Source organism: Pleurodeles waltl, chromosome 12 (assembly GCF_031143425.1).
Source record: "Pleurodeles waltl isolate 20211129_DDA chromosome 12, aPleWal1.hap1.20221129, whole genome shotgun sequence".
In the NCBI taxonomy this organism is placed as follows: domain Eukaryota; kingdom Metazoa; phylum Chordata; class Amphibia; order Caudata; family Salamandridae; genus Pleurodeles; species Pleurodeles waltl.
The window spans coordinates 689,524,621-689,538,082 of record NC_090451.1 but is presented as its reverse complement, the minus strand read 5'-3'; the positions used below and the strand labels follow the sequence as shown (position 1 = coordinate 689,538,082).

The window sequence follows — 13,462 nt, the reverse complement described above, 5'->3', positions numbered from 1 at the left end:
ACAAACACCACAACAATGTCCATTCCTCCTTTGGGATTCATCTTTCTTATTCTAAAATAACCCTCTCTGCCGCTCTTGCTAGCTGTGTTTTGAAATCCTCGCACCACTTACCTAAACCCTACCAATTGCCGCCGCCTCCCATCCACATTTTCAACTCATTACATTCCTCTATTCCACTCTCCTGTCCGCTACTAACTTTTAGAAATACCCCAAAGTACCCCACTTTTTCTGCTCTGTGCTTTCAAGCCTCGTTGAGAGCTTTCTATAATCCAGTTTTCAATTCTACTCCTTCTAAATTTGGCGTTATAAGCCTAAAAGAAAACACCCTTGAGCTATACAAGAAGAAGAAAATGTGTATGGGTGTGTGGTGCGTATTATAAAAGTTTACACACTGTTTTGATATGAACGCCCCCTCTGATCCTCTAGCTTTACTATCTTGAAGGAATCAAAACAAATTACACAACAAACAAAAGATAAAACTTCAGATGGTCTTTTTTTTTAATGGCGAATCACCAGAGATGAACGTTTCCAAGAAGACCTCCTTGGACAGGGCTTAAATCTTCTGTTACACAAGGGCACATTTTACTGGATGGACTACTTATTTGTGCCTTTTTCTCAGCGAGGAAAAACTTCACTGCTCTCAGTGAGCTAGGTTGTCAACATGTGTCTTTCCAAAATGTGCTCCCACAGCTCAAATGCAAAGTACTTCCTGCTTCGTTAGTATTGAAAACACAGTTTTTAAATCCATCTCATCAGCTCTGCACATAAGCAGTTGTTGATACTGTGAATAGAAGTAGTAGAACACCAGGAGTTCTCCGATCACCAGAAATAACACACAGCGCTACAGCTATGTTGGCAGGGATCCATTGTTCAATATGAAGCTCCCCTTCGAAGTATAATAAAAAGTACATAAAAGATACCTTTTAAAAACAGTTTAAGATCTGATAAAATTAATTGATTCCTTTATGCTGCTTAAAATCAGGTCTGGGTTTGGAGAGGGAAATGACATTCCCTAAATGTAAAATAAAAGTTTAATTTCCTTTTCTGGCTTCACACAGGGCTTCTTTGTCCAGTAAGAGTGGGCCAAACAGGTTAGGTGGGCAGCACCAGTGAAGCATTCCTCTGAAGGCTGGAAGATGGACAATCTTTCATGAGGCAAGCCCAGGGGCATCTGAACAGCAATGCTGAGAGTAATTGTCCTCTGTAACTATCGAAGCTTAATATGTACCCTCATAACATCAACCTCATAGCCAACATCCTTACGTGGACTTAGGCACGTCCTTGACATCCAAGGTGCCTGCAAATTTACCAATGCAGTCTGCCAAGAATAGGATGCAGTAAATGAAAGGGTCTTCATTGCTGTAGAGGTAACACACGAATAGGTGAGACTGTGTGGCAATAAGATGGGTACTTCTAACCCTCTGATATCACAAGATGCCACCGATGCCTGCTGGAAGTCACCCATGTAAAGGGAGTATTCTTCCCAAATAGAGTGAGGAATATTTGCAAACTATCTAGGTATCACTGGCTAACATGGAGAATGGAAGCTGGCTATCCTCATAGCCACTCCAAGTTGGTAGATAAAACAATACCTGAGCACTCTTGCTCAAGTAACAATAAAAACATGAAGGCACGACTAGCAGGCGTGAAGATCAAATATGTGTCTGCAGAGTCCAACAGAGGCTGGATCGAAGTAACTTTTTATGACCACAGCAAGGTCCCATCTCACAACATAACTGCAGCACATGGTCGCTTGTACCCAAGCCTTGGAGTAGTTACTTGTGGTAGAACCTCTGCGTCTGGACATGTGGAGGAAAAGGATGGCGAGGGGCCTGTTGGATTGCGGGCTGAAATCCGGACTAGAAGAATAAATAAATAGAAAAAACAACAAAATTACTAACCATCCTGGGAATATCAGAGACATTATGAGGGCAGGCCAAAGACATAAAAAACCTGACAAGCTCTTCCAAACCCACATAGAGATTTTTTGGTAAATAGAAACATTCTGCTAGTAACGCAGATGTCTTAGGACAACCCAAACAAATTAACTTTAATTCGATTCAGGAACAGGCATTTTTTTATTTATTTTAAACACAGAAACAAGAAATGTTCGCATTCATTATTTTCACTGCTTTGTTACAGAGAACACAGCATTTCCCAGAGAAGTCTCAAAGCGGCTGCTTTAAGCAGCAGGTGCAACTACTTTCAGATCATAGAGATTTCTCATACCCCATGACTTGCACACATTTTCACTTAGACTGGACAGATGTAGGCCTAGAACTTGAGCAAAACCTACACAAGTGATGTTTTTCTAAAGCACTTAACTGAATTCCTTGAAGGTGCAGTCACATCCGACGATCAAAATGAGGCAGAGTGAAGTAAATTTATTTGCATGGGCTCAAAAAATTAGGTCAAATCTAGAAGCCATGATGTGAACCTATGTACTTTTTAAAATTAGGCCACTGGATGAATATCTATAGCTCTCCCACTTTTACCACGAGAGGCCTGTGTTTAATGATTTTGTATTCCATTATTTAATTAACTATATAATTACATTATATCAAATAAATACAAATGACACATTTATTTTGATATAAATGTATACGACACTTCAATGCTCCAAAATATAAAATAGTAAATGCACAGAACTATACTGTTTACTTCTCCCGATGCAAATATTTCTTAATTTGTATGTTCAATTCTGTTGAGCACTGTGCAGTGCTCACACTAAACACTGCATTGTCCATCAAAACAAGGGAGGGATCTACCGCCTGCCTGCCAATATATGAGAGTAAGCACATTTTAACAGCTACAGTAAAGATAGGAAGGTATACAGAGTGTTTAGAGGGGGGGCATTAGCTATAAAATGACAGATCAACATTGCGTTTAATCCAGGGTAAGGCTTGGCTAGATAACGTTAGGACATGCAGACGAGCCTCTGTTTCTAAGCTACAACGTTGTTTCCAGCCCAGACATGGATTTCTAGTTCAGGGGCAGGATTTAAACCTCACCCCAATGCATTTCCAAGATGAGAGGCTCTAGAGAACAAGGGAGACAGGATCTCTTTAAACTCTCTCTGAGCCTGCAGCCAGGACACCCCAGGGTCAGGCTTGCAGATGTTCAGTCAGTCCAACACACATTGAGTTGGCACCCTACCTTAGAAAGTCACAAGGCCTCATTTTTAGGAATTTTTCAAGCGAGGGTCTACATGGAAACATAACTGTCTTGCCAGCGAGAGAAAAGCTTACAGACATCGCTGTCCTAGGCACGAGGTAAATGTCTACTCTGCGGAAGACTGACTGGGCAAACAGAAATGAGCACTAAAGTACTCTCACATAAAAGTTGTATAGTGCTTAAAGATACGCTCTTAGAGGACAGTATCTACATGAGGGACAGAATATGATGTCTGGGAGGGTACTCATGCTTGAATGATTAATATGTGTATGTATGAACATCAATGTACACAGCAGATATATTAATATCAACACGTTTTGCTTTTTTTGGTGGGTGGACCGAGCCATTTTTCCAGGCCTTCTTTGAAAATGAAGGAGAGGCACACTTCCTTTTCTATTTTTGTTATTTAAGGCATATTTCAGAAAAGTAACTGGTTCTGTATATAGTGAGGTGGTGTGTTAAGATTCAGTGATGGTGACTTTACCTAAACAAAGTATAAGTATGCTTGAAGGGGCACAACTGGTACATTTTCAGAATCACAACACGGCGACACCGCTCATTGCCAATTGTGAGCGGCGACCCTTCTTTAGTATTCTCCGATACCATCATTACGCGGTGTAGCAGTACACTGGTTGAAGATATAAACGTCAGGGGGCCAGACTAACTCACTTGTACTAGTGACGAGCACTGATCCCAGGTTCTGGGATGAGAGCATGCCCCTAGTCAATTACAGTGAGTAAAACAAGACAGAATTCAACAGTCACACGAGTGGTTCAAGAAATTTACAGAACGTGAATCGAGAACGTGATCTATGCTTTCCAGCTCTTCGCTTAACTAAGGATTGAGAAGGTTTCTCTGGGGTATTAAAAGGTCTAATGTTACACAAGGAGTGTGAGATCATTAAAGACTCTAGACTGGGAATGGTTAATACTTAGATGGAGTACTGGAATACAAACAAATCAGGCCAAATGGGACATGTAATATGCCTGGCAATAACTACAAAACAAATAGAACTTTAAAAATAATAAGTAGACTTTGTTGAGAACCCTTTGTTTTCCATAATAAGCAACTTGAGAAAGAGAGTCTAGAAGACCAAGAATGACATCAACAGTGTGAATCAAGGGGAGTGTTCTTAGACATTAAAATTGTTGTATTTTTTTTGTTTAAATGCAGAGGGGTCATGTATTTGATTAAATGCCAATGTGACAAATTGTAGATAGGTAAGACCTGGTTTAAAATAAGTCAAATTGTGAGGATATAACTGAACACAATAAAACCAGAATTAGGACTGGAAACATGAAACTGGCTGTCGAACAAGACTTGCGGGACCAGCACCATAATCTGAACCAGATAAAATGTCTTATTACTGAAGTGGTACAGTTGCAACAAGAAGGTGCTGTCTTTGAACAGATATTGACCAAACAGACCGATGATTTATTCATATGCTTCAAACAGTGACAGAGAAGGGAAGACTAGATTTAAGCGAAACCATTTAAGTATACGTACCTCTAACCCCTGCACCCTCAGAACATGTGGACTTCATTACAACGTGGCCAGAGAGGATAGAAAAAGAAATAAATTGCTTAAGCTGCACTCAGTAAGAAAACATGGCTCATGTTTTGTGCTTGGAGTCAGAGCCAGGCTATTATCTATGGTTGTGCTGGATTGAATTTCACCTGGTCACGAGGCGCATCCACATTTCCCTGATGAAGATCCCATTTAAAGCAACTATGGGGCCGGAACCTCAAGGAATATAAACGTTTTGGATTGGAGTGAATTATTTTTCCTGCAAAATGGACTCTAGGAATAATAATGCATTGGTCCAAGACTAGCATTTGATTTTCCGGCCAAAAGACTTAAACAGGGGGTCTTAGATTTAATTTATCCACAACCCATATGCACTAAGCGGTTTCACTCACTCGGAGCACTTTTTTCCTTGGTTGTGATTATTGCCATTTGTCTATCAATATAATTTGGTACTGTTTATGGCTGAGTTTTTACTTGTTGATTTATCACTTAGATTATACCCATGAATCCCATGGATTGGTTCAAAGTCTATTGAATAACTCTGAATGTACATTAGTTTATTATTTACTGTGTACCCAGGCTCCTAAGAATGTGGGGGGTAATCTTTCTTACAGTACAACATTTGTAATGTTGTCAATATCAAATATCGTGCCCTGTCAACCATGCAATAAGCTCTGCGAGATAGGATTGGGCCTTTCTTGTGACTAATGTAAAACATTACCATGTTGACCCACGGAACGAGGATACCTTTTGTAAACAGTCTTTAGATTGCATTCTGTTCTTTTTTGTGAACCACTTTCCTACCTGCTTTATTTATCAAGGTGGTTTGAATTGAGAATTTTCCTTCATGAAGAGTATAGTGCCAAGAACACTGAGAACAGTTTTTCAATGTTTTTGCGATACGTACCGTGTGGGCCTGTTGCGGCGGGGTCCCATGAGTAAAGCTCCCAGGAGAGGCCGGCCGTGTGTACGCCAGTGCAGCCTATAAGGCAGAAAAGATAGTGTTAAATCCATCCTAACCGGATTTCTTAAAATGGAAGACAAGTCCTCAACAGTGGTGTTGAATGGCTTAAACCACAGGCATATGTGTGTTATGATGAGAAGAACTCAATTCCCAATCAGCAAAATTAACAGAGAAGATATTCTCAAGGGGGGCATTTCAAAGGAGTGGAGCTCTCAATGGGTTATCTGCCATGGCCACAATTCCAAATTAGCAATTAGTCAATGTAGCTATTTTAATAGGTGTTCTTCTCAATTAGCTGAACAGGGCACTTATTATGGGTAAATTCCCCACAGTCAAAAGGTTGACTTTCCCAAGGGGCAGAATTTCCATCGGATAGGACTTCTGGGATATAAGTCACAATGCAATGGAAATAGAACTGCTCAGAAAGTGGCCAATTTAACAGGAAGTCCTGGTTTTAAAAGGAAGACCACTGCCTCACCATAATCCCTTGGGGGAATTTTAAGTATTCAAAGGTAACAGGGGAATTCAATATGCCCTTAAGAACCACTGGAGCAGAGCGAACCTCCACAAGGTGGAGAAGGGGGCAGACAGAGGTCATGGTGGGAGAGGAACCCTTTACCTTGGTTGGCTGCATCTGCACAGTGAGCTGGGGCCCAGGCAGCAGAGTCTGTGTAGCATGAAGGGCTTGAGGGTGCATCGGGCGCAAAGACGACTGCAACACAAAGAACACAGATCACACTGTGACGGGATGTAGAACACAGAAAGACTTCTGTAACCAGGAGACACCAGAGAGGGGATGTGTGGAAACAAGTGGAGAAAGCAGAGTTAGGAGAAGGAAAGTGTGAAACTGTCTGCCCTGTGCAAGCAGTAAATTCAATTACAACTACGATTAAAATGACAGTCTTTTGCTGGAAAACCTGGCAGCACAGCTGGGACACTGATGGAAAGGAAACTGTATTTTAATCCACAGCCCTGAGTAATCTAAGAAAGAGACTAAAAGCAGGCACTGTCCTGTGCCAGCTATTTACTACAAGTTTTTCAACCTCATCCCTCGTGTACTGCCACATCCCTCTTGCTCCAGACTGCACTGTATAGCAATGACTGACAGATCAGAGGAGCAGAACACATTTGCGCCCAGCATTACCAAAGTGAAAGAAGTTGAAGCCCATTACCAATATGACTCTGCCAGCACCTACCAGGCACAGCATGATTTATTGTTCAGTCCTTTTCCTTCTCGCTCAGGTCACTGTATGACAGTGTTTCCTAAGCTGTGGCTCGCGACCCACTGGTGGGTCGCAAGCAGATTTTTGATGGGTCTGGAAAGTTTGAGCAGTAAGTTAAGATTCGTTTAAATTGTCTGTTTAGCTTATCACATTTTGGTGCTTCAACGGCAGAGGTCCAATGTCGGGCTAGGCCTTCGGACAATCTGCTGCAGAACTGGTGTTTACTTTGCCTGACAGCAAAGTGTAGGAGTTTGCAAAGTGACTTATGGGACAATCTTGCTGAAGTACAAGAAATGTGAAAGGAAAAGTTTTTTTTTTTCTAACAACATACAGCAACATGTAAATATCTGTGAATGAACTGTATACATTCATCAGTTAGGAAAGTAAAAATGAAGCACATTTTTTTTGTAATTCTGAACTGTGCTGGAAACAGTTTTTAACAGCATCAAAACAAATCAAGACACTTTCCATGGTGTTATACAAATGATACATATGCACACAAACCCGATTTGCACACATTATCATTTGTGTGCTAAATAGTTTTATCACTTTGCCTGTGCAAATTAAGGGGTCATTTCTATGGAAAATGTGCTGTCTGTAAAGACAAAACACTGATTCTATTACGGAAACCGATAACCAGCAAGAATTAGTTATCCAGGATTTTTAAGTGGGAGACAGATTCTGATCTAACAGTCATGACATAATAATTAGAGAAAGCAGGTGAAGCAGCAAAATTCACTACTTTACATAAAAAGTACATGGATATACGACACTCATCTTTCAGAAAGAGGGTTGCCTTTGTAAGATTCGGAGCAGCAAACAAGTTAATAAGGTAAGTTTTGGACCCCTGTCTGCCTTGAAATGGGCCAATGATGAAATTTACAAGCTGATGAAAATTTGTAAATCTTTTGGTCTGAGCTAGATAACATTTAAGAGACCCTAAGATACAAAATATAATGGAGGCTTTTCACGCCCAAAGATATACTCTGCAAATGCACAAACAAGATGGGAAATGCAGAATGCACGCTAAGTAAGAATGAAAGGTAGGTCTTTAAACAAAATTGGAAGCCCTGCATTTCATCTTCTGTTGGGTGTAACAGCTAAGACTCGAGATGTAGGTTGTGGTAAGGAGAGCTTTAAAAACCCTCTAGTCCAAACAGATAACATAGATGATTTAACAGCGAACATAAATGAGAACAACTTATTCGCTGATGTAAGGGTAGAAAGGCCTTAAAAGCAGCTGAAAAACTGCATTCTGAAAATAAAACTACTTTCTTTAATTCCTGAGAGCTCCAATAGTAGATAAATAGGGGCTGCAGTTATTAACACCTTTGCCAAAACACAAAGGGCAGCTCAACACCCAGAAAGCACCCAAGGGGTTATTGTTCTTGGAGAAAACTCTGCAACAAAACCCAAGCCAATTCTCACTCTCATTTTAGAATGTGGTGGAAAGAGGCCTGGTCGCCATATTACTCAACGGATTGACTTTTTACCTTAATGTTCACTCTGCCAGATCTATGGATTTTCAGCAGCAGCTGGAAAAGCAGACATTTCTGTCCAATACAAAATAGATCAGGGGCAGGCTGGGGGACAAGGAAGCCCTACTGTATATGCGTCCCCATCATGCCTGGGCTCCAAGGCTATGCATGACTACATGCATACATGTACTCAGTTGGTTCTTCCTCAACATAAGAGCCAACAGCCTCTCAGAGACAGCCACAACCACTATAAGGATCAATAAAGTAAGTAACCTCATTAAATTTATGACGCTAAGAAAAAATCAACAAAAAAAAAAAACACAGCCCTCTCGTATAAACACGTGCCTGACTGTTCCTCTATGAGGGACATTGGCAGCATGTAGGCGTAAATTAATGTGAGGGGGCTGCAAGCAAGCCTGAAAATCCTTTCCGGCATTCTTATGAGGATGGCCCTACAATACAGCTCCAAAATGATTGTACTTTTATGGCAGACAATTGTGCGCCCCTGCCTCCCATCACTGATCCACGCTGCCTGGCTCCTGAATGGCTGAAGTACAAGATCCCATTCCAATAGAAGGGCCACTTATGCCCCTGTATTTCTGTCTTTTCCCCTTCTTCTGCACATCCCTCTTTTCCCTATGAGCTTGGTGTATTCTTGGAAGGTTCTGCATGGTTTCAGCCTTCCTTTCTTGCAAAAGAAAGACTAAGAAGAACTGTGATGGCAATTGCTGTCGCTGCTCGTGTAGATTCAATACACATACAACCACAGTAAGCTAACTGTAGTCTTTGCTTGACTTCACAACACAAACTACAGCGAATCAAACTCTCCGCATTTCTTTTACTGGACCTATAAGTGCCACTTACTGCCCCAGGCCAGTCTCCATCACACCGTCAGCCACATTCAGACCTATGGATGTAGACTTTCAGAGATCTGCTCCCGGAAGATGACCAGCGGAGGGCGCAGTTCCCCTCAGAGCTGTGCACATTAACAACGTGTTACTACCCAAGCCAGCCGCAAAGTACTGTAAGTACTTGGCCACATCTTGGCAGGCTCCAGGCCCCGTGGCATGGGGTGATGCTGCTCAGGACCATACTGGCTGTGGATAATTTCATGCATCGGCCTTTCACTGGCAGGAAGAGCAAGTCATGGGCACAAACCCGCCTGCCTGCAGTGGCACCTGTTACCAAATTTGAGACAGAATTAAACTCCTTGCACAACTATTATTACAAAAAAACAAAAACATGAAGGGATGGGGCCGCCTCCAGGGCACACACAAGGACACTAGACTACCAATAGATTTTGAGAAATTGGTAAGCATTCTTGCCCTGTGACCAACACTGGGATGTGCCCCACATAATAAGACATTCCTGTGGGGACACCGGTTTCGTATGCGTGCCCGCATCTGGAGGAGATGCCAGGCTGGCTGCTACTTCCTGAGAGGATGCCAGCAGGACAAGATGAAGTCCGACTAACGATGGGAGGAACATGAGGGAGGGAAGATACGAACGGATAGGAGGAAGCACATTAAACAAATCATAAAACCCACCTGTATAATGTACCTGCATGACAGCCAGATAGGAAAAAAAGTATCCTGCAGGCTACTTATAGCAAATAACTAAAACATGGGGATCCGAGGGCATTAGCTGCAGGAGGGGACGGGGCAGAAGATGAACGTGGTCCCTGGTGCTGGCCACAGGCTCTGCCTAAACAGAATCCATATAATTCCCCAGCAGACACACATTCGGGAACCTCAATGTCAAGCCGGGAGATGAAAAAACTTTAACAAACAAGTTCAAAATCTGTCCAATGGTGTCATGCTTTGGTTATCTTATAACGAGATATCGGCCATGATGAATCTGGAAACAGTGCTTGGGTTGGAAGTGGCGGCTGTGCCACCGAGGCTGGGACTGGAAGGAGGGGTCATGGATGCCCCTGGCTGCAAAGTGGAGAAATGCTACTAATGTAATGATGACATCCAAACGGGCAGAAAACGTTCAATGGCTGGGTAAAAGCACCCCTAACTGCTACCACAGGGAGAATGGATAAGGGAAGAAGTCAGCAAGCATTTTGGGAGGGGTATTCTGGGTGGCGTGGGTGTAAGCTGGGGTCACTCTTGCACCCAGGCCCAATTTGTAACTTGTTTTATGCCAGGCAAATGTGTTCTTATCCTCTGCCAGCCTCAGAAAGGTAGTGTCATGAATTTGATCAAAGGAGTTGGCATGAGAGTGAAGTTAGCACAGAGATTTAAGAGACTCCCTGCCTCAAGGTATCAGGCAATACTGGGAGTAGATCTAAATATTTCCTCCTACTAAGATAAAGAAAGAACTGTAAGGTACAACTAAGCCAGACACTCACAAGATACTTCCTGCACATGGCACCGGCCTCTACTATTAGAATAAAGACTGAAAGAAGGCCATACATCCCAGAATACAGGGCAATACTTGACCATCAAAGGGAAATTCCCTGAAAAGATTAAGCTTTATAAAAAGGATGGGGGGGGACAGGCCACCTTACTAGAAAAGGCGAGAAAGGGAAGAATCTGTATTCCAGGCCATTTATTTCACAACAGAGACCATCCCTTTCAAATGTCTGGTCTGATGAGCGAGCCAGGACAACTGGATATGTGAGAGGGCAGGGTACCAGAGGACTGGAGCAACCTCAGAATGCAGATAGAAAAGAGGTGTTGTGCACTCACTGTGTCTGTAAATCCTGACTGCTGGTTTGCATGCTCCAACTGCTTCTGCAATGGGATACCAGCACTGGAAGGGATGAAACCTAGTAACAGAAGAATATGGCCATTGGAGGGAGATATGCAGCAGTGATAATTGTGTAGCAGGGAAGGAGAAAGCAAGAAAAGATGAGAGATAAAAGACCAGGCTTAGCAGGCAAGCTTTTTAGTGGAATGAAAATGAAAAAGTTAAAAGTAGAGAAAATAGCAATAGCGTGTGAGCCAAAAGAAAGGAACAATAAAAGTTAGGAAATAAGGTTATTAAGAAGAAAGGGAATCAGCAAGAAGACAACAGAGGAAGCAAGATAGAGGAAGGATGAGGAAAACTTGGAGACACATGAAAGAAAGATAAAGATGAGGACAGTGATAGAAAAGGAAGAGAGGTTTGCAAGAGAACAGAATAAAAGATCCACAGAAGGCGGTTGCAAAGTGAGGGACAGAGGTGGTGGGGGATGATGAAGAGAAAATATAGGAGATGGAAGGAGACAAGGATGGAGGGATTACTGAGGTGAAGAACAGTGGCAATGAGAAAGGAAGGAGAGAGGAGGGGCATGGATGAAAAGACATAGACGTATCTAGAAAGAAAGCAAACGCTGATCGAGACAAGGAAGAAGACGCAGACCAACACAAAGGGCAAGATACAAGCAATTCAATATTTAAGGGAGATTTGGGAAGGGGGGGGGGGGCATAATTATCTCAGCACTCAAAAAACAGCCAGCAGCGCTACAAATGTGTGTCCAACCCAGTGCTTGGCTCTTTCTGAAAAGAAAACCCTTGAATACATCTTAAAATGCAATACCACACACTACAAATGCTGGTACGCTACGTCTCTGCCACAGGGCCACTTATATCTCGGACAGGAGTACCCCCAATGCTCACTCACCACATACTTTCCTTTTACAGGAACGGGTAGTTTTGGTGCACGTCTTAGACACGTGTGCAATTTCACTCTCCCAACACTCTGGGCAACTTGTGCGCTCAGTCTTAGGTTTCTTACCCAATGAACACCTAGGGCAGGCCTCAGTATACAGAGGTACATCCTCCCTCCAATTCGGGAATATGTCTTCAGAACCTCTGCCCTCTTCTGGATACACAGGAGTTGGTGGGAAGGTGGTATTTATGGGTCATGGCAAGATCCTTCTTCCATGTGTTGGTTGGTGAGTCTGCAACTCACCTGGCAGGTCCCGGGGGTTGAGTCCGCAATGCAGTCTGCTTCAGTTCAAGAGTCCGGCTGGAGCTAACTGCACACCTTTCATGCAGATTAGAGGTTCGGCAATAGCATCACAGTCCAACCTGGCACACTGAGTCCGCACCATGGATCATTCAGAGTTCCAATAATGTAGTCCACTCAGGCACACTTTGGTAAGAGCCAAGGGCGGCCTGCTTCACAGCCGATTTCAGGCAAACTTTGTTCAAGTGCCATGGGCTTAAACAACCACTGGGTTCAGCAGTGCAGACCGCTAAGGCACACTCGGGCAAGTTCCATGGGCTAACTGCTTCGCAGTCTGTTTGGGCACACTCCAGCCAAGTGCCACAGCCTAAGCAACAGTCACGGTCTGCACGGGTACTCTTTGGTGAAGCACTGCAGATCATCCGCTTCAGCGAGGGGCATAGACCCTGGCCTGGAGGACACTGGTCAAGTGCTGGGAGCCTCTGGTGGCCAGACCCTCACCTCAGGGGTCAATAACTTCCTGTCCATGCTGGCAGTCAACTCCTCATGAGGGATTTGCTCACTCATTCCCTCTTCTCTAAAGAAAAGTACTTCCAGGTGCTTCAGGAGATGGAAACAACTCTTTCTTCAGTTCAGACTTGAAAATGAAGTACCCTCACCACTGGGGAGCTCGCTATTAGGTAGACATAAGCCTTGGTTGCACAGCAGTCCTCTGGGTACTAAGGAAAGCACTCCCTCCTTGGTCAGAGACCTTGGGGATGGACAATAAGTTGATCAAGAGCTACTATTTTTCTACAGGTACAGCAGACATGGGGCATGCATTCTTGGTCTGCATCTTCACAATTGATTTGGGTCAGTTCTACTTCAAGCTGTCATTCTCAGGCTGCCTTGCAGAATCAGCCTTAGGGTGGACTGATGCTCCTCACAGCAATGTAGTCTTCAGGCTAGAGCACCCACAACAGAGGCACACAGAGGTGTGCGCATTCTGCACCTGGTCATCATCAAGCACACCAACTGTGAGCAGGAAAAGAGATAAAAGGCAGGCTTAACTAAAGAACCCTTCACACTATAAACAACAGCTATGGTCCCACACTTCAACTCCATCTTATACAAAGCTGCAGTGCTAAGGAAAAAACTAGTAGCCCTCTGCAGAAAAAATGACTATCAGTTTTCTAAAGGCAGTGCAATCTCCTCCC

The 13,462-nt window shown here is 43.2% G+C and overlaps 1 protein-coding gene across 10 annotated transcripts in view; it reads right to left on the bottom strand.

The window, feature by feature from the left end:
- Positions 1–474: 474 nt before the first annotated feature.
- The window catches only part of GPS2 (G protein pathway suppressor 2), a 31,526-nt gene continuing 18,538 nt past the window's right edge, over positions 475–13,462 (bottom strand). For 8 of the 10 annotated variants that reach the window (XM_069215506.1, XM_069215513.1, XM_069215510.1 and 5 more), the window contains exons 9-12: positions 11,063–11,142; positions 6,285–6,377; positions 5,609–5,683; positions 475–1,859 (exon numbers count right to left, since the gene is read on the bottom strand). In XM_069215506.1, the coding sequence (XP_069071607.1) occupies positions 1,776–1,859; positions 5,609–5,683; positions 6,285–6,377; positions 11,063–11,142 (332 nt within the window). In that variant the 3' untranslated portion in view covers positions 475–1,775. The remainder of the gene's footprint in view (positions 1,860–5,608; positions 5,684–6,284; positions 6,378–11,062; positions 11,143–13,462) is intronic. The other 2 variants (XM_069215514.1, XM_069215515.1) reach the window with 1 other exon arrangement.